The sequence below is a fragment of the Hippoglossus hippoglossus genome, chromosome 6, assembly GCF_009819705.1.
Source record: "Hippoglossus hippoglossus isolate fHipHip1 chromosome 6, fHipHip1.pri, whole genome shotgun sequence".
NCBI lineage: Eukaryota > Metazoa > Chordata > Actinopteri > Pleuronectiformes > Pleuronectidae > Hippoglossus > Hippoglossus hippoglossus.
In genome coordinates, this window is record NC_047156.1 from 3,598,727 (window position 1) to 3,620,226 (window position 21,500).

At 42.4% G+C, this 21,500-nt stretch overlaps 2 protein-coding genes across 2 annotated transcripts in view; one reads left to right on the top strand and one right to left on the bottom strand.

The window, feature by feature from the left end:
- hydin (HYDIN axonemal central pair apparatus protein) overlaps window positions 1-7,634 on the bottom strand; it is a 56,837-nt gene extending 49,203 nt beyond the window's left edge. The window contains exons 1-7 of the mRNA XM_034588202.1: window positions 7,562-7,634; window positions 6,971-7,088; window positions 4,638-4,763; window positions 3,190-3,309; window positions 2,687-2,821; window positions 1,882-2,081; window positions 1,419-1,543 (exon numbers count right to left, since the gene is read on the bottom strand). Coding sequence (XP_034444093.1) covers window positions 1,419-1,543; window positions 1,882-2,081; window positions 2,687-2,821; window positions 3,190-3,309; window positions 4,638-4,763; window positions 6,971-7,072 — 808 coding nt within the window. The 5' untranslated portion in view covers window positions 7,073-7,088; window positions 7,562-7,634. The remainder of the gene's footprint in view (window positions 1-1,418; window positions 1,544-1,881; window positions 2,082-2,686; window positions 2,822-3,189; window positions 3,310-4,637; window positions 4,764-6,970; window positions 7,089-7,561) is intronic.
- Window positions 7,635-9,518: 1,884 nt separating this feature from the next.
- pnp6 (purine nucleoside phosphorylase 6) lies at window positions 9,519-17,227 on the top strand. Its single transcript, XM_034588204.1, is given in 7 exon segments — window positions 9,519-9,678; window positions 12,778-12,947; window positions 13,045-13,148; window positions 15,598-15,773; window positions 15,858-16,048; window positions 16,821-16,996; window positions 16,998-17,227. Coding segments are annotated over 7 exon segments (867 nt in total). The 5' UTR covers window positions 9,519-9,649; the 3' UTR covers window positions 17,019-17,227.
- The last annotated feature ends 4,273 nt before the right edge of the window (window positions 17,228-21,500 follow it).

The following is a 21,500-nucleotide window of genomic DNA, read 5'->3' on the forward strand; positions in this document are numbered from 1 at the left end:
TTTTTCTGTAAGCTTTGAGTAGCAGCGAGGCAATAAGAGATGGTGTATCTTTGTTGATGCATAGGGGAGGGGAGGAGAGGAGAGGGGAGGAGAGGAGAGGAGAGGAGAGGAGAGGAGAGGAGAGGAGAGGAGAGCTAACAGGCCCTTAGAGAAAGCTGAACTGAGCTATAGATACTATACAACCTGGTCGTCATGGGCTCAATCCCCACCACGCTCACAGCCCTGCTCCCTGAGGACGTTATAGATCCTCCTTTCATTACCATTACTTATTTCACCTTTGACTTCACGCTCCCGTCCAAACACACACACACAAGCCCGAAAGTAGCCTGTTAGTATCGGCTCATCTACTAAAGGTCAAAGGTTATTCCAGTTCAAAACAGTCTGTATTTAAACCTGCACATACACACAGGGTATTCGATTTAAATTAGGCAGCAAAAAAGACGACAATTAGAGAGGAGACAATGAGCAGTTAATTGGATCAGCTCAGGGAATCTAGCTGTGCCGGGCTGCTACAGATATATACCTATGTGGATAGGAAACATTAAAAAATCCAAATATGCAACAATGACCGTGTGTGTACGTGTGTGTGTGTGTGTGTGTGTGTGCACGCGTCCCTTATCTCATTATGGTCTTTACCTCAGTGATAATTACAAACACATTCATACTTTTAGTTCCACACTATTCGACACTGCTGATTATGCAGATTATACAAACTGCTTTGATCGAATCTCTGCTTCGTGTGTGTGTGTGTGTGTGTGTGTGGGTGTGTGTGTGTGTGTGTGTGTGTGTGTGTGTGTGTGTGTGTGTGTGTGTGTGTGTGTGTGTGTGTGTGTGTGTGAGTGAGTGAGTGTTCAGTAACCATATTAAGAGGAGTGGGGGGTGGAGCTTGACCGGGAGCTTGAGGATGCTACACGCCCACCTACAGGTTTCCATAGGAAAATGTGTACTGACGTTATAATATATATGTGTGTTATAAAAAATAAAGTAAGGTTAGAATATGGAATAATGAGAATTTGATGAACCCAAATTAAATCAGTTTCTGTGATGGTGTTTCACAAAAAGAGCAAGACTGAAAAAGCCCATTTTGATGGATGAGTAAATCTAAAAACTCACAACCTCCCATCCATGGAGGAGGTCGGAGTATTCTTACATTTAATGTTTCTGGATTCGAGGAAAGAATAACACAGCGGAGGAGAAACACACTGTGACAAGGTCATTTGTAAGATAAAATATGTATAAGCTGATACGTCAGAAATGAATATTTTACAACTTTTAAATTTTTTACTCCTACTCCTACTCTAGGAAATCAAGAAATGATGTCATCGTACAGTCGACAGAGGCTGCAGCTCCTTCTGAAGTTATTTGTGGCACAGTGTTTGTAGTTTTGTTTGTTTTCAGACGCCTGGGTTTTCTCTCACCAGTGTGGTAGTGCAGGTGCAGGTCCTGGCTGTGGTCTCCTGTGGTCACTGGGTGGAAATTCACCGTCACCTGCATGCTCTCGCCTATATCAAGAGTCCCAGAGGAGGGCGTCACCGAGAAAGGCCTGGAGTAAAACACAATGGTTTCACAGTGAGGAATGAAAACAGGCTCAGGGTTTTATATATTGAACATTCAGTTTATTATTATATATACTGTAGTACAATGAACAACAAAAAAAGAAACCAACATGTTTAATAAACCTTTTACTCATAATCAGTAGTAGTAGTAGTAGTAGAAGTATTACTTTAAATGGTACTTCAATATTAAGCTAATTCAGATTGCAGTTACAGTTATAGCGTTCTTGAGGGTTAGCTAATAACGGCTTTATAGATTTAAACAGATGGTAAAATATCAAATCGCTCAAACACATCAAACATAAAGTGGGTGTGTTTCGACTCTAACCTTTGTGTGTGCAGCTTGAACTTAGCCATGCGGTTTCCTATGTTGCGGACTAGCTGAGTCTTCTCTGTGGAGGCTTTCACGGGACAGAGCGGTAGATGGAGCTCATCTCGGAAGTCAAGGATGGCCCGTGGCCCGATGGCACGGACTGGCACCTCGAACCGCTCCCTCTCGGTCACGAAAACCAGCCTGTGGTGGTAGTCCTGAACAGAAAAACAATGAACATACAGAGCAAACCTTTGTTTGATGTTCTTTCTTTTAATTCAACATGGCTGCATACCACTCAGCAAAGCAGCGACAAACCTGTCGTTATGCTCTACTGCTATGCTAACAGACTGACCTGTCCCTGAATCACAGCATCGTGTGTTGACCACGATGAAACAGCCATGACACACATAAGTGATTATGTTACCTTTTAACATTTGCTACATTTCATGTTGACCTTTGCTTCTCAGTTTTCACTTTCACCCAAAATATCAGGACAAGAGACGACAAAAGGATGTGCCGGTGTAACTCGATGCCTGACTCTTGACCTTGTCATTCTGAACTTGCTGTTAAAAGAGATTTGTGCTTGAAATATCAATGCAAGATAATTGCATCCATTTAATTCATATCACATTCTTACCCACACCCTCTCCTCTGCTTCGCCGCAGGTCTGATTACAGCTTCATTTACTCATCTGATCTAAATTCCATATCAACCTTAGTCCATGTTACCATGATACTTTATTGTGCTCCCCCTGTCCTCCTGTGTATGATAACTCTGTAAAGCAGTCCACCCCCCCCCCCCCCCCCCCCCCCTGCTGTACCTTGTTCTCCTGCGGGGTGAAGCATACAGTGAAAGTCGTAGACATTCCTGGTGCAACCTTGCTAACTGAATCCTTTGAGCCGCCCACATGGAAATACTCTGAGATCTCCAGCTCCAGCTTCACTTGTCGAGAAACCTTGAAAGAAAATGACACACAAACTATAAAAGTGCAAGCACCACACAGCGACAAATATAGACACACACACACACACGTGATGATTTATTCATCATTACTTGATTGTGTCTAGTTCAAATTGCAGCGATAGATCTCCTCCAATCCCCCATAACTTTTTCCAATCATTCTGAAGTCTTTAAACACAACTCACACCCGGTGACACACACACAAAAACAAAAACACACACACGTAAACCCCCTTTTTCTGCTGCTAAGGTCAAAGCTGTTCAAAAAGTTGGACTGTTGGCGGTTGTTCCAATTCACAGCCCCTCTTGATTGCAGCATCGGCTCTGCAGCCATGTTGTTTGTGTGCATTTATTCATCACAGACCTTGTCCATGTTGAAGAGGATTAGCGGCAGCTTGTAGGTCTGTGCAGGAGAGAAGTTCTGGAAGCACAGCTCGGATGGGCAGGGCTGGAAAAGTGCCTGGTCTACGTCCACCAAGGACAACTGAAAACACACACACACACACACACACACACACACACACACACACACACACACACGCTATAAATAATGCAGATCGAAATGTGGCTTTCCTTAGAAATATTTACTAAAATGTCAGAGTCACAGACAATTAAGGGACTCCAAATAGTTTGGGGGTGTGAGCCAAGAACTCTTTGGAGCCTCAAAATAACAAATGTAACACTGCCAACGTTGCACCTGAACAAACGAGCCCCTGATCTGATGGGTGCGAGCGCACGAGCCTTTAAACAACATATGTGCTGGACGGGAAAACTGCGTTGGTCTGAAACTTCAACCCGATTGATTCCATTGACTGACACTGTATGATATGTCTAAAGAAATGCCTCTCAAAGTTAACCTGAATTCTTTTCTTCTATCTTCTAACATTGTATAGAATTTGCTTCCAGGATCCTGCTGGTCATTGCTCCTTCTTACCTCCTACAGTGGAGGTCAGTCCCATACATTTGCATATTTAATAAACATTGAGAGAATGTGAACAGAGGGAGTTGCAAAATGTGTCCTAGTTATGATGAAGGGGGCATTATTCGTTTCATAGGCATTTCCCAAACTTTTAATAGCATGGCCCCCCCCCCCCCCCCCCCCCCCCCCCCCCCCCCCCCCCCCCCCCCCCCCGAGCCCTCCATTAAATTCTGACTTAAAGGGTATAGAGAATCCAGTCACATTGGCTGCCCTCTGCCCATCAATTAGTGCTTGCTGACTAAGGGTGGGGGGGCAGCTTAGGTACAGTGTGAATGACCTCAGCAGACGGTACATGCTCTGTATGCAGAGGATTACTGATCAAATTATGAGAAGTTTGAACATTTAGTCTTTTTCTGTTCACATCCACCTTTCCAAAAAGTGTCATTGAGTTATTTTTATTTAAATACATGTATATTTATATCTCAAGAGTACGTATTTTTCTATACTTTATTATATAATGTCTGCAAGTCCTTTGTAGTGAGAGGACAGCTTGTCGAAACCAAATGTGGCTTTGATTACTTCATTTGTTTGAGACGCAAATGTCATATAGGAGTCTCCAGGGTTTTATTATCATTAGGATGAAAGTCTGAAGCTGAAGCTTGTCTGTAGACAGCTATTGTAATAGCAATTGCATGTCTAGCTTTTATCCAGCACATGCTTTAACTTCATATAACAGCCTGTCTGACTGGTTTCATCATCGCAGTCATCAGTTCCTACTGTAATCTTTCACCATCACTGAGCCATCCTCAGTCCTTTTTTCTGGCGGGTCTCTCCTAAATATTTTGTTTCATTTTTGTGCATCGTGTGGGACCCCAACATTAGCACGCAGTTACTTTGTGATGTGTCGTCTTGCTCATGTCGAGCAGCTCCAGGATCCGGGGCGGGTGCATCTCCTTGGTGTTTGCCAGGCGCTCCTCGGTGGACTGTAACATTTCCTGGGAGTAAACAGATGGAGTCACCTGCAAACACACAGCAGCACAGTTTATTAAGCTATCTGGACTGATAGACTGTTTCCTGTCTCCTGAGCACCAGCAGTGAAGTACGAGACACAGCATCAAACCAGACTTTCACCACTGAAAAGTGAAGGAAAAGATAACGAACACAAGAGCTATAAGCTGTCAACTTCAGGACATCAGCTATGACACAAATGCACAGACACCTGCATCACACCTGATTTCATGCCTCCAATGAATGTTACTGTAATATCCCCCCCCCCCCCCCCCTCAGTGAGGACCATCCGCAGCATGATGTGTTAGTATCCTCTCCCCACAATTCTCTGGCACCTCTTTATCAGTGCACCAGAGGCAGAGAAACATCTGACTCCACTCAGTCTATTTCAAGGTCGGGTCAGAGACGGATTTTAGCTTAAAATATAAATCAATAATGTAGCAGAGGAGGTTATTGTATATGCAATATTCAATAGCTGCCAGTAAGGTGTGTATTCATAATACACTCTGTTCTATTATTCAGTCCACTAAAATAATTCTCTCTGAAAAGCAAGTTGTAAACTAGGGCTGCCCGAGGACTTGCAAACTTGGGACCTGATGCAAAGTTAAATAGTAAGTGTTGAAAGAGAAATATGTACAATACTAACCAGCTGTAAGCTAGCTAGCTTCTTTTCTGGCTAGCTAACCATAGCTAGATCAACAAAATAAAACTGGATATTTAACAGTATGTACTTAATAGACTGATTGATATGCATTTGAAAATATGCTTTTGATTTTCTTTATCCAGAGTGTTTGGCTGGTCGCAGTCATTTCAGACTTACGGCTGACATGGTGATAAAGATGCTGGATGAAGAACAGGATGAGGAAATTGAGAATGGAATTCTTAATTCTGAGTCTGAAATCTCTGATGCTGAGAACCTACTAACTATGTTCTACAGGATCAAGCCTATCCTGTTGTTAATGATCTTCCCTATCATTAAAGGTTCCTTTGATAACATAGAAGATACAATCAAAGGAGCCTTCTTCTTCTGAGCAATCTGGGGCTGATGGACAATTTCCAGTGAAGTTACTTTTGACATATATGGAGCTGTTAAGGCCGTTATAATGTATCCTTCTTTTTTGGTGAATCATCAAACTCTGACGCCACCCCACGGTCAGACCGTGTGACGTACACTAAAACTTTAAATTAGTATTAATCTGATGATCACCGAAATCAAAGTTGATCTCATGAAAGCTCTAGGAGGAGTTCGTTCAAATACAAAATGGTCAAAAATGGCCACCTAATTAAAAATGGCCGACTACCTGTTTGGCCTAGCATAACGATCGAAGAGAGTTTTTTGTTCGTTATGAAAAGACACATGTCCCTACCTATTTTTTACATGTCAGTGAATCGTGGTGCCGGGGCAGCACTTTAGGTGGCGCTATTCAGCTAATTTGCCACGCCCATTCCTTACAACCATATGAATGTCTTTGGGGGGAGGGGGGGGGGCACTAACTGACAAAAACTCACAGTTTCAATATGACTTCATCATCAATTTCTTGAGGCCCTTCTGACAAAGTTTGACATGGTTTTGGTCAATGAACAAGGAGGAATTAATTCAAATGTAAGATGTGCAAAAAACAAGACACGTCCTTTTGCCACCAGGGGGCGCTGTGATTTTAAGTCATGATTTCTGTGCAGATGTGATCATGCAGAGACTCTTGTCATACATGTCCAGTTTGCAATAGGTTGGACCATGTATCCTTGAGACTTGTTGGTTCGTCTGGTCATGATACATGTGTGTACTGATTTTCGTGAAGATCTGTGAAAGCAAACTCAGGGGCTGCGTTCTAGGTGGCGCTGTTCAGCCAACCACAGTCGGTGCTGGGGCCCTAATACAAAGTGTATCCCACTCCTGTTCCCTCCTCAGATACAAGCAGCCGAGGAGCAGAGGCATGAAGTTTGCTGAGCAGGAGACACTGCAACAAAGCACTGCAGTCACATATTGATGTTTAGTCCCTGTAAGAATCCAAGGTCATTATTAGGACAATCTGTCATTTCAAGCAGCTTTTAAAAAAAAATGTGACCAAGTCTAAAACATATATTCCCCGGAAATTGCTCCTTGGTCTCTAATTCTTGAGATAAGCCCGGTTTTAATATCTCATATATTTCTAGATATGTGTGAAGTTACATGAGTTCACGGAGAAAAGAGGGAAGAACAAGATGATACTGTCCTCACCCTTCTTGACTTGTCCTCCGTCAGGACAAGTTTGTGGCTGTAAGGCAGAGACTCTCTGCTCTTTGACAGCTTTGTCTGCGTGGTCATCTGAATGGCTGCCATCTAGAGAGCAAATCATCTGCAAGAGGAGAGGAGAGGAGAGGAGAGGAGAGGAGAGAGGAGAGGAGAGGAGAGGAGAGGAGAGGAGAGGAGAAGAGGAGGAGAGGAGAGGAGAGGAGAGGAGAGGAGAGGAGAGGAGAGAGGAGAGGAGAGGAGAGGAGAGGAGAGGAGAGGAGAGGAGAGGAGAGGAGAGGAGAGGAGAGGAGAAGAGGAGATTGGAAAAGATGTTTATCTAACAAACATTAACAGTTAACAGCCTCTTCACCAAATCCTTTCATCCTGACTTCAATCTGCGCACTTTCAGAACGACTTATTACCGTTACTTCTTCCTGAAATCATTTCCCCCTCCTTCAGTTTCCCTGCTGACTCGCTGTGTGTTTTAAGTTTTAACACGTTTCCTTCTGCCTGTGGGAGCTCGTCACTTCGTCTCCTGACGGCGGACACCACGTGTTAACTCGTTGAACCATTAGAAACCAAAGATCAAAGTCTTACCAGCAGAGAACAGGAGTTAAAACTCGCTCCTTTTCAGCCACAGGCGCTCAGCTCCACTGCGTTGTGGTCTGTTGCTGTGGCAACGCACTCAGCCCACCGCGCAGTAAGCTGTTCCCTGATTGGTCCAAACAGTGAAGGGCAGGTACCTGCAATTTTTTTTACTATTTATTTGATTATTCAACATTTTATTAGTTTATACAGTAGTATAATCGACGCGTTTGGCATATTTTATACACAGCTTTTACTTTTAGATTAATTGCATTTTATAGGAAAGATTTTTTTACATGTGATTTGTAACTCTGGTGCTGTTGTGTTGTTTTAACTCCTTTTATTCCTTTTATCTTACTTTTATTGCAACTGTATTTTATGTAGTGACTTCCAAGGGACAGATTTGGACTCTGCTGCCTATGACAGTCGGTGTTTAGTTTAAAAAGGTGTAGAGGTAATGATGTCTGATCTGTTATTATTATTTTAATTATTACGATCATTATTGATGCTGTCGATGATACTAATACTTAATAAGTATAATAAACTTTAGATCTTATAAATTGAATGTGAATCTGCAAAAATATAGTAAAGTACTAAATAAAGTGCAATACATACATCTAAAATGTTCAGTGAAGTAAAACTTTGATGCAGAAATAAATGGACATAACTGTTTTAAATTGTACTCTTGTTTCCAAACCAGGTTTAAATAAACAAATACTAATAAATCATAAGAGAGAAAGTCAGTCGCACACATTCTAACGATCTGTTACTGAAACATCAACATGATCCACAGACACAGATTAAGAAATAATGTCTCTACTTGCTCACATTTCTAACAAGTCTCACATGTGTGTGTGTGTGTGTGTGTGTGTGTGTGTGTGTGTGTGTGTGTGTGTGTGTGTGTGTGTGTGTACATGTATGAATACATGTACTTATCAGTACATGTATTCATACATGTACTGATAAGTTACAGTGGTTAATCATCCTTTTTATTTCCCCCTAGTTTTCCCATGAGGCCCCACTCTCAGAATTTGTTTTTGTTCGATATTGTCAGTGACTGAAACGTTGTGTCCCATTGCCGAGTATAAACGAGTTTTCATTTCACTATCTCATTTAAAACATTTATTAGAACAGGTAAAATAAAGTCCCATGCTGCTTTTATACAAGTGGTAGGAAGGAGTTTGTAACAATACAAAGATGTAATATCATATAATAATAAGACAGGGAGCAAAAATCTTTTAAAACCTTTTTATTGACAGTAGAATAAGTCAAAGTGAAACTGACTCAGTCCTTAAAATATCCACTATGTGTTAGTTTTTTATTGTGGAAGTTAAACTGTGTTAAAACCAAATTCCAAGAGAAGAAAGTGAACACCTGATCTCCAGAGGTAATAACTCAACCCAATAACTCAAAGAATTAGATAATAAAATAATAAAATCTTTAGAATATCATCTTATTGCAATTCATCCTGTTGTTAGACTATAAAGAGTTTAACATATTCTACAGACGAACGTATTGGTTGATAATTTTCTTTCTGTGGTTACAACCTGTAATTGCAGCTTTCAATGGGCCCATACTCGTTTCTTTTCTTTTGTTCACTTTCATTCTCTCCATCCAACCCATGTGTCAGCATTTTGAATTGTTGCACAGCCTGTGTGCGTGCGTGAGTGTGTGAGAGAGAGAGAGAGAGAGAGTGAGAGACAGAGAGGAGAACCAGTTGGCATTATCTGTTTGCATTTAAGTGTTTTATAATGTTAATGTGACGTGTACAGTCATGTTGTCCTTTATTCTCTAATGTTGTGCAGAAGTTTCAGAGTTAATCGTGTCCTTCCTTCGTCTGTCTCTGTGTGTGTGTGTGTGTGTGTGTGTGTGTGTGTGTGTGTGTGTGCGTGTTTTTGTCCGTGCACGCCTCAGCGAGCAGCTCATTCTGCTGGAAAACTGGATTTAGTCTCCTCCTCTGTCCGGTGCGCGCTGACGTCAGTGTGCAGCGTGACCTCGGCAGTCTCCATCCTCCGTCACCTTCTCGGCAGAAGATCCCGTCAAGCAGCGACACGAACCCGGCTCTGATCCACGCACGGTCCCGCTCATCGTCTGGAGGCTATGGAGGCTCCGTCCTGCTCAAGCGGCAGGTGAGACCCGCAGGACCAGAACAGACCAGACACTGACACTGACAGAGTGCACGTTGTTCTATCTGATGAGAGGCGACGCTTTGTTACGAGGCTTTATTCTAAGGATTATTCTCGATTATTCTTTATTCTCTGACGTCGTCGGGTGGGATTCACAGTTCTTCGCATTTCACGCACGTTGAATTCCTTCCTTTAACGAGAGTGTCAGTCAACAGGTCGTTCCTGTGTTTCTGCTTCAGCTTAGCAACAGCTCGGGCTGCTCAGAAACGCGTGTGTGTGTGTGTGTGTTTTGTTTTTTTTGTTCCCCCGGGACGTGCTGTCATGTGTATACCAAACTGAGAGGATCTGATCCGGGAGGAGGGAGGAGGGAGGAGGGGGGAGGGGAGGCCGGGTCCTGCCCCGCTCCTCGCTCCGGCTCCTGAATACCAAGTCCCGGCAGCACCGCGGACAGCTCCAGGCCTCAGAGAGCCGGGGGGGGGGGGATCACTTCCTGTTACATAACGACGCAGCCTGCTGAGTGCGTGACCTGCATCAGTATTAGTCCTATTGTTACTGTGGGGGGGAAATAGCGAAGCAGAATTCAACCAAATCAAGATTATTTATTGTTGCACAGAGATAAAGATTAAACACAATATTAGAGATTGAACACAAAAAGATAAACGATGAGCACTAGCTTAAACTTAAAAATACATAAAAATATAATTATCATATAGCTGTAAGTTTGTCTGTTCTCATTCTAACATCCACCTGCCTGGGACTGCAGACTCTGGTACATGTATCTCAACTATCGTGCTCATATGAATTAGTGTTAGTCGCTTATGCATAAATAAAAAGTAAAGTAAAGTGAAATATATATATATACATGTACATACTGTATGTATGTGGAGTCGTGAAGTGACAGCCGGCTCTTAATATGAACATTATTGCAACAGGTCATAAATTGCATTGTGCTGTTGAGTGTGTGAAGATAAATAAAGTTTAAAAAACTCCAAACGCCAAGATATGATAAGTAGGTGCTTGTAACAGATCAGTTTCCATCTGGTTTTCTTATTTGATTCAAGCTAAGAAAATACAAAGGACATATTTCATGATGTAGGAATGTTTGTTTTGTCTGTTTTTTTTACCTTCACACATGAGTTTATTTGTGCATAACTATAAAACTAAAATAACACTAGGTTGGGCGCTTACCTGCACCAGCGCCCATCAGCCCGAGTTGAGACACATTTTACACAAAATCTTCCTACAAACAAACAAACCAACAGAGAGGTTGGACCTGGGCCTGGCTGTTTCATCATTAGCTCTTTGATGCAAGGTTCCGATCACTCCTGTCTTCAGTGAATAGTGAGCAGTGACTGTATGTAAAGACAGAACAAGTATGAATATTCAGGAGGCAGATGATACAAAGAACGTTCACACACACTTCACCTAAAGATATTTGCTTGTAACTGCCTGTTTCCCTCTCAAATAGCTTGTTCTCTGAATACTGTTTTCAAATGAACCAGTCGGGGTAGTTACATAACTGTCTAACTACTTGATCAACCACACGTACGATGTTCTGAATATTCTACACAAATGTTGGATTATACTGACTTTGAATGTTGGGTTTCTCCCATGTCATTAACAGGTTATAATAACTTTCAAGCTTTTTATGATAAAATCTCTACTCAAAGTTACATTCACTAATTGTATTGCACATTCCAGCAACAACTACAACGGCAGAGCACAGTCTCCTTAAATCAAATCAAGCTGCACCAAGGTTCACAGAACCCAAAGATATCAGTTCACTTAATGTACCTCATGTTTTCATTAAGAAAATTAATCCTCAATCCGTCCACCTGATCCCAATCTGCACCAAGTGTTAATGGGTTATTTCCTCATCCAAGTGGAAAGTCTGAGTGTGTGTGTGTGTGTGTGTGTGTGTGTGTGTGTGTGTGTGTGTGTGTGTGTGTGTGTGTGTGTGTGTGTGTGTGTGTGTGTGTGTGTGTGTGTGTGTTTGTGTGTAGCGCTGCCATGATCCCCTGTAGTAATTCTTCAGGTTGAAGAACAATGTCTGTAACTGACAGACTGGTAATGACAACCACCGTCTGTACTGCAGAATGAAATGAGCCCTTCGGATTTTATACAAAACAGAAATGTGCCTCCTATTTATCACCTCTCTTGTTCCCTCCTGTCTGTTTGTGTGTTGCTTTGTATGTTTGTTAATCAACAAGATTACACAAACAACTACTGGACAGATAAACACAATAGTTGGTGGAGGAATGAGGTACCGGTCACAAAAGAACCCATTAAATGTTTGTGTGGATCACATTTTCCTTGATTTACCAGGAAATAATTCATGGAGCTTGATGAAAACAAACTATATGATATCTATAAGTGTGTGGAATTGATGCAACTTGGTTGCTGTTGGGTCTTGGTGGAGGTGTGTGCTTAACTGAGTGTCATTATAGTTTGTGTTTAATGAATCATTGTCATTCATGCAGTTTGTTGGCTGGAATATTATGCACAATTATGTCATTTTGACTCCACCCGGTCCGAAGGTAAAAACATACAAAACAAACATTCCTACTGTAATGAAATATTTACCTTGTATTTGATCTTGAGTTAAATAAGCAAACAAATGGAAAAACCCTCAGCGGATCTGTTATATTAGTAACTCATCATATCTTGTTTGGAGATGAACTCCATTTGTCATCAGGATATTCCAGTAAAACCAGTTATGTATAAACTGTCAACTCATCTCCAGTGCAAAAACCAAACTCACTTTTCCTGTTGGCAGAAGTTCAACTATTTCCCAGTTGTTAAAACAACAGCTGAACCTGTGTGTTCTCTGCCCGTCAGTCTACTCTTCTTATTATTATCTGTTGTTAATGTAAATCTTCTTTATATTGCTGTTGATACTCATGTTGTTTTTCTTTTTTATAACTTCTACATACTTTATATTTATATAAATTCTAAACCGTCCTCTGCTGATGAACTCGCCCCAAACAAATATATAATGGAGACTTTCTGTCCCACACACATTGAATTCACACTGTGAAGTTTTCTGGGTAAAGACAAAGACGTCATCAGAGCTATAGTCTTGTAACATTTTGCTCTTTTCAGATATAGTTATGAGGAGTACAAAGAGACAGCGGACTGGCTGAGGGACCACACAGAGCAGCATCCGAAAGTGGCCATCATCTGTGGCTCCGGCCTGGGCGGCTTGGCTGACCTGCTGCAAAACAAGACCGTCCTCAGTTATGAGGAAATCCCTAATTTCCCCACCAGCACCGGTAGGTCGTCTCTGTCCGTTGCATTTCATGAAAAAGGCGAATGATCAGTGTTTTGACAGAGCTTGCACCAGCTCATACTGTCGGTGTAATCTTGCAGTACCAGGTCATGCCGGGCAGCTGGTGTTCGGGAGTCTGCAGGGCCGCGAGTGCGTCTGTATGCAGGGGCGCTTCCACTTCTACGAGGGCTACAACATGCAAACGGTGAGCTGCAGCATGTAAAGTATAAAGTGTTCGACATCGCTGAGTACACCTCTGTGCTTTTAAACTGAAATGGTAAATGACTTCCACCTGTGTCATCCGTCAAAAGAGAAAAAGCAATTTAGAGACTCCCTTTAACCCAACACCAATCTGCAGGTTTTTGGATTGTGTGGAGATCCCAGAGAAAACCCACACAAGCACAGGAAAAACATGCAAACTTATATAATTAAAACTAAACAAAGGTCAAGGAGACAATACAGGCCCCAAAGTATACAGTGCAGTTTACCTGGAGTTTACCTGTGATCACATCCACAGTGAGTATACTTTTAATTAGGTTTGTGAAATAACCTTTGAAACATGCAGCTTCCTCAACTTTTGCCAGGAAAGTGTTGAGGATGTACCTGAGCAGGAAACCAGCTTGTGAGGTTTATCAATCATCCACATGAGCTGCAGAACATTTACACAAGCTTTCATTTAGAAACAGATGAGTAAGTGTCTCTGGTTTGGTCCAAGGACTTTCTGTGGAAAGTGTCAGTGACTGATCAGAAGGACGGTGCATGAAGTCAACTTCAGAGATGACGCTGACTTTTGCTGATTAGCAATTGGCTAAAAAACAAAACAAACAAAAGTACAAGACAAGTTGCTATTTAGATTTTGACGTCATGGAGTTGAACAGAATAAGTGAAATTCAGGGATGAAGTTAAGGAAACCGAGGGATGAATCTAACTGATTTGTACAAGTGAGTCAAAAAGTGCTTGATGGATTGTAAATACATTATTTTTAGATGCCGGCCTTTGTTATTCATCACGTTGCCTTGTGAGCGTCTTTCTCCCTGAATTTCTGTCCCCAGCCAACGTCCCGCTGCGTTTCCAAACCTTGCTGATGTGGCTGATATTGTATCCAGGATAAGTGAAGTGCAGCTGGAAGTTTAAACTCTGACTTTGTCAATCACTTTGGGAAAAGTATTCACAGCGTCTGTGGGCGGAGGCCTAATCTTTAAACTGTGGAGGTGAACACAAACTCACTTGATTATTCTTGTCACAGCAGGAGCCTCTTTGCGAGACTCAATTGATTTTGTGCCTCATTACTTTTAGGAGCTTTCAGTTCCAGACTGGCTGTAGATACAGTTTTGGTAAATGCAACAAATTGTTGTTTAAATTCAACATTTTTCAAATCATTAGATAAAACTTTTCAGAGTAAACTTCTCCAAGAGACACATTAATCCTCAGGTTTGTCATTTTATCACATCAGGTTGTATAAAATGTGTCTTCAACTGTTTTTTGACCAGAGCTTGACAGACAGTGGTGTGTTGCACAACTCTGGCTAACAATTTACAAAGTGTGTTGAATGATCATGTGACAGTGAGGAAACCTCTCGGTGCGTCAGGATGGCCGACGGCCTTTGGTCCATGGAGACACGGCCTCCTGGTTTAATCACCAGCTACGATGTGCCACCTCCACTTAGATAATCCCTATAAATCCACTGAATCATAAAATACAGTTTTATACAAACAGTAATACGGAAGGACAGAAGCATTATGACTCTCTGGTTTCCAGTTAAGACTTTGGACACATGATATATTAAATATTTCCAGTTGAAACATCAACATAAACTAAGATGATCCCAAAGTGTCTTGACTCTGAAGTCGAAACAGACTTTGTCTTGTGTTATGATCAATGAGGTCTTTTGGAAAACGAAAACAAAATCAAACCCTGAACAGAGAAGTGACAAATAATGTTGGAGACAAATAATCTTTAAGGAGTAAAAATCATCTTTTTACAGGTGAAGTGCAAAATGTGTGGTCATGCTTTTTGGCAAATGTTAGTAACGTGTGAATCAATGTTTATATTTCACATAAAAAAATGTATTTCTTGATTCAAGTTGTATATATTTGGTTGTATTTATGTTTTCTTTTTATATCTTTATGTTTAAGCTGTAAACTATCAAGCCTCACTTACATTTGTTTGTCATAACGACATCTTAGGAATCACTGACAAATTGTTTTTTAATATATATAAAGTACATTAGAATTGTTTTACTGCCGAACATTGATATCACCATCGGCGCCCAAAGATCCATATCAATGGAACTCTAATTTAAATCAAACTATCCCACGTTTCAAAATGACGCCACTGACCTTCTCAAGAAAACTGTGTACTTGAAAACATTTCTGCTCCAACAAGCTAAAGACTTTTATACAGACGCGAAATAGGAAAAAAAACTATTTTCAAATGTGACTGCGGTGTCAAGTAGTAACGTTCATTTACCAGCCATTTATAAAGGTTTGCATAGAAACACAACTGTTTCAGACGTGTAAGAAACCTGCAGTCATCAAAATCCTGGAGTTTACTGACATCACCGCACGCAGACGCTGTCGCCTTTTGAAATCCTGATTTCTCCTGTGATACGTTTTATCAAGACGGTAAAAGAAGAACATTGTTTGTCTCTGCAGGTGACGTTCCCAGTGCGAGTCTTCCACCTGCTGGGTGTGGAAACCCTGATTGTGACGAATGCGTGCGGTGGACTCAACACCAACTACAACGTGGGAGACATCATGCTCATCAAGGACCACATCAACATGCCGGGCTTTGCAGGCCAGAACCCGCTCTGTGGCCCCAATGATGAGAGGTGCAGCACAGACACAGAGGCAGGAACATGAGAGTGAAAGCTACACATTCCTGTATCATATTCCTTTCTGTCTTGTGACTCCAGGTTTGGAAATCGTTTCCCTTGCATGTCGGACGCATATGACCGAGACTTGATGGCTCTGGCCAAGCAAACAGCAGCGGAGCAGGGCTGCGACAGCTTCCTGCAGGAGGGAGTTTACTGCATGGTGGCTGGACCGTCATATGAGACCATTGCAGAGTGCAAAGCTCTGCGGCTGCTGGGGGCTGACACTGTGGGTTAGTACAGCTCCCTGCTGCTCACACAGAGGGATACTGATATGTTGTGGGAAAGCCTCTTAATGGTGCATCTGCAGAAGGAGACGAGCTGTGCAAACAAACATGAATATATTATTCAGATGAGAGCAGATAATGCATTCTGGAGGATTTGAGCATGTGGTTTTTATCTGCAGTATCGCCCTCTGAGATAGAAACTGAAAGTAGCCAAACCAGCATGACTCGACACGATGGGGATGTGCTACAAGTGTAAATCAATAGAGTTGCATGCTTTAAGAACACAGAGGTGTAGTCTAAGGACATTCAGGCTCATCCTCTATAGGGTCCATTTGAAGGTGCAGTTTTAATTCATGTTGCACAGGTGGCACCTTACGTGACACGACTGATGATGAGCTAAAGGTAAGGAGAGTCAAGTTAAATTGGCGAGAGAAAGTCTGAATGAAAGTATGAATACAGATATTTGTGTTACAGCTTACCGCCCATGATCTCAGTCTTATTCAGGTTCAGGCTGTTTACACGGAACTGAGAATCTATGAATAAAACAGAGACGACATCACTTTTCTGCAGATTAAACAGACAGAACAAACCCGGCAGAAACATGTGAAATGATGCAGCTGTCAGTCTCTCTCATGTTGTGGCTGTGGACGATGGAGAGAAATAAATTTTTTAAAGAATAATCATTATAATACGTCAAGTTTAATGTTTAATGGAAGTGCAATAATAATAAATCACAGTTTTTTAAAGAGGTTTTTAATATTTATCTCTTCTCCTCCAGGTATGAGCACAGCCCCCGAGGTGGTGGTGGCTCGTCATTGCGGCCTGCGTGTCCTGGGTCTGTCCCTCGTCACCAACATGGCGGTGACAGATTACGACAGCCATGAGAAGGCAAACCACAAGGAGGTGCTGGAGACCACCCGGTACCGAGCCAAGGACCTGGAGCGGCTCGTCAGCCCACCTCATCACCAAGATCTAGGACTGTTGGTTCTTAACAAAAAGTGATTGGGTGATAGGGGTAAATATAGCTTTCAATGTAAGATTTAAATGTGTGAAGATGGGGAGATGAATAGGTTGATATTTAATCATGGACTGAGAGGTTAGTCGTGATGAAGGAGCCAGTTAGCCACTGTTCAAAATGTCTAAATAAAACGTAAAGATTGCTTTTATTTGTTTGGTCCAGTCGGTAAAAAATGTGGAAATCATCAGTAATTCAGACCATTTGAACACTTAAATAGTGAGTAAAGCCGACAAAGGGTGTTTCACTGACAGACCACACCGAGCCTTGATTTTGCCTGTGGTTGCCATGGTGAGAAGCGCGCTCTGCCGCACCTTTAACCACACCTGACAATTACCCCGCACGTCTGCTGCACCTTCAATGATAAACGGTGCATCGTGTGATTCGTGTTGAAACCATATATATAGCCGAGGAAGAGCATAGGGCTTAGGAAGAGCTGTGGAGAGGGAGAAGGTCCGATAGGCTTGGGGGAGTCAGGGGATGGAGGGCGCCACGTATCCTTATTATACTGGCGCCATCGTATTTTTTTGAAACCAGAAGTAACCATATTTGGAGGAGCAGGGGGCGGAGCCTGACTGAGCGCTCGATGTCACTGCATGACGCTGTCAATCACATGGTATCCACACCCCAATGCGTAAGGTGCTTTATCGTCTATTTGACTCTAAATGGACCAGTTACTTGAAATCAGTTACTTGAAATAAATGTTTGCTGTCGTTATGAATCAAGTGAGAAGTAGATTTCCCATAGATTTCTATAGATAGCTACCAGTGGAGTCGCCCTCTGCTGGTCACTCGAGAGAATACAGGCTTCAAGCAGTTATGCATTGGCTTCACTTTTTGGGCGAGTACAGAATGTTTTTCTTTTAGTTCAAGAATAAGATCATCGGGACTGACTGGCTCTTACTTTCTATTATTCTGCAAACACTTGTTATTAATGCTGCATGACAAAATACCTATTTTAGCTAAAAATCTAATTAGTTTTATTACATTTTTTCTATTGTATTTTTGGAGTATGGAAGGAAATACAAGTTTTAATCTAAATCAAGCCCTGTATCAATAATCTGATGATATATTTAGAAATCTAATCAATCACTAATAGCCTATATAATCTGAAAGGTTTTTGGATCTGTTTTCTTTGCACAACAAAAGTCCATTACAGTGTAATATCAGGGAACCGGCCAGAGAACCTGCAGTTTTCAATCTTCTCTGTGCGGATCTGGAAGCTCCTGCCAGGTTCTCTTGACCGTCTCATTCATTAGAGCTGGAAAGGCCCGAGAAGCCCCAGATCAGCAATCCACCTCTTAGACCATTTGTATCAGGCTTCACATCCAGATGCTAATGGAAGCCTTGAAGGGGAATTCCACTCTGAATGAGTGTGTTGTTCACACACAGGGAATTCATTCGAACATACAGGATTGTTAAAGAAGTTTTGGAGATGTAATCAAAACTTGTTTTTTACAACCATTCTTTCTGTTTCCCTGTGTGCAGATAACAGCAGATGTTACATCTTGTTTCCTCGTTAGTCGTCCGTTGTCTGTGTCTCTATATTTAATCAGATTTACTGTATCCAGGTTAGAATCGAATGTTCCTGCACGATGACTCATCGTCAGTTCATTCACATGCTGTCGAATAAAAAACTTTCAGGTGACATCTGGACTCTGTTGTTTTCTGGCATGGATTCACACACACACACACACACACACACACACACACACACACCACACACACACAGACACAGACACACACACACACACAGGCACACACACACACGCACACACACACACAAACACTCACACACACACACACACACACACACACGCACACACACACGCACGCATGCACGCACGCATGCACGCACACACGCACACACTCACACACACTTGTCTCTCTATTGTTGGGGACTGTGGCTGACGGGGTAGAGCGGTCGTCCTTTAATCAGAAGGTTTAAATCACAGTCTTCCCCATCCCAAGTGCCCTTGGGCAAGATACTGAACCCTAAGATTGCCCCTCAGAGAAAGTCCTGCACATAGATGCATTGTATGAATGTTTGTGTGAATGGGTGAATGGGTGAATGGCAAATAAAACTATAAAGTTCTTTGACTGGTCATCAAGACGAGGAAAGCTCATATAAATTCAGACCATTAATTATTTTTGAAGGCTATTCCCCATAATATCACTGAATAAACAGATTTGGGTCCCACACACACACACACACACACACACACACACACACACACACACACACACACACACACACACACACACACACACACACACACACCACACACACACCACACACACACACAGAGAGAGAGAGACACACACCTCATCAACACATCCACTCTCTCTCTCAATCCTTCACCAAAACAAGCATCAAACAGATGAAGACGCAGTGACATTGAGACGAAGTGGAAATGACTGTTCCGTGCTCCGCTCCCCTTCTGTTACATAATTGATCTACATACAGCGTGTCGAGGTGCAGCCCACTGTGGAACTGAAATATTAATACAAATGAAGCAGGCGGCCCTGACGACACAAACACAGCATCCGTACTGTCTGGATCCTATTTACACACATTTACGCCTCAGCTTCACAACAAAAAGTGAGGCGTTCTGCACAGATCTGCACGAGGGATGCAAGTGGAAGGATCTCTGCTTTGAAGGGAGGGAAGTGGACGGCAGGACGAGCAGATGAAGACAGACCGTAGCAGTGACTAAAGGGAATAGGAGAGGAGAATGAAGTGTGTTTGACTCGGCAGCTCCCCCGCAGGCTGGCGACAGGCCTCGTCCTGTAATGCAAATGTTGATCTATCTATTGTCGCCGTGCCAACCGAGCCCAGCTCCCGCTATTGATATTACAGGGTGAAAAGAGGAGCTGAGGAAATAGTTCTGCTGAGTTCACACTCTTAGAAAAAACCGTCACAAGCCATCAAACACTCTCTGTGTCTCACACACACACAACAACACACACACACACACACACACACACACACACACACACACACACACACCACACCACACACACACACACACACACACAGCTGTTCCTGTGCACCGTCATGTACCGGAGCTCTTATGAGACGGCACTGCTCCTGTTAGTGAATGTGACTTTTTACAAGCGTGAGACAAAAAGTGGTTGTGAGGGAACGTCTCTGCTGACTTTCACACGCTGCTTGGCTGCCAGCAGCGTGTCAGTACTGTACCAGCGAGCTGCAAGTGGGATGTGGAAAATTGCGGTTGCACCTCAGAGGAGATGTGTACGGGTCAGGGTTTAACTCTGCGTCCAAAAGCACCATGGTGCCAACTTGGTCCATCTGGATGATGTTAATGATTGTGTTTGCCTGCACCATCACAGCCTCAGATGAGGTAGACTTGACCGTTTAGCACTGAAAGGACGAGATGTTAACATCCAGCACACGTGTCATTTAGTCTTGATGTGATGACAGAACATTACTGAACATCTCCAGTGCTGAAAGTGAAATGCAACGTACATGAAGAACATGTATTCAATACATTTTCCTCTCAACAAGCTCATTTTTTAAAGGTTCAGTACTTTACACTGCAGAGGAACCAGAGGACGACACTCAGAGCTGGGAGGTGATCGGCCAGGACGTCTGCAACGTTCAAGAATTCACCTCCTTGCACCTTTACTGTTGCTCACCATGATACGAGTTTGCCATATGATCGTATTAAACCTTTTACATGTAGGTGTGACAGTGGTGCAGTGGTTAGCACCGTTGCCTCACAACAAATAGGTTCATGGTTTCCACCTGCGGACTAACCAGGGCCGTTGTGTGGTGTTTGCACGTCCGATCAATCACATTTATTTGTATATCCATAGTCACAAATTACAATTTGTCTAATCGGGCTTAACAAGGTGCAACATCCTCTGTTCGTTACCCTCAACACGAGTAAAACTACTACTAATTATAATTATTAATAACTTTGTTAGCAGCTGATTGCACCGGCTCCAAAACAAATCAATGCAGGTTGGAGGTTTTTAAATATGAAATCAAAAAGATGATCAAGCTGTTTTCACACTGCTGTACTGTCGCATTGTGTGAAATCTTCTTAACCTATTTTTCACATGTAATTTAATCTCGGATGTCCCGACAACATTTTGACAGCAGGAAAGCATGGACGTAATTTAACGACATTAATTAATAACCATTTAGTTCATCCTGACCCGGGACCCTGGGTTTGTGCTTGCTTGCACACTGGCACGATTTACTGGACAAGCAAATGGAACAGAGCCATTCTTAATGCTGTTAATTACAACTGTGCTCCAAATGCCATGACAAATCAAAATGCCTGCTCAAGGGTCTGTGGAAATCAGCCTCTCCAGGACTGTGAAAACCTCCTCAGACCCACACAGGTCAACTGAAAAGTGTCAGTGATATGTGATATGTGTCTTTTTGCTAATTCCATCCAGCAGCAGGAAAATG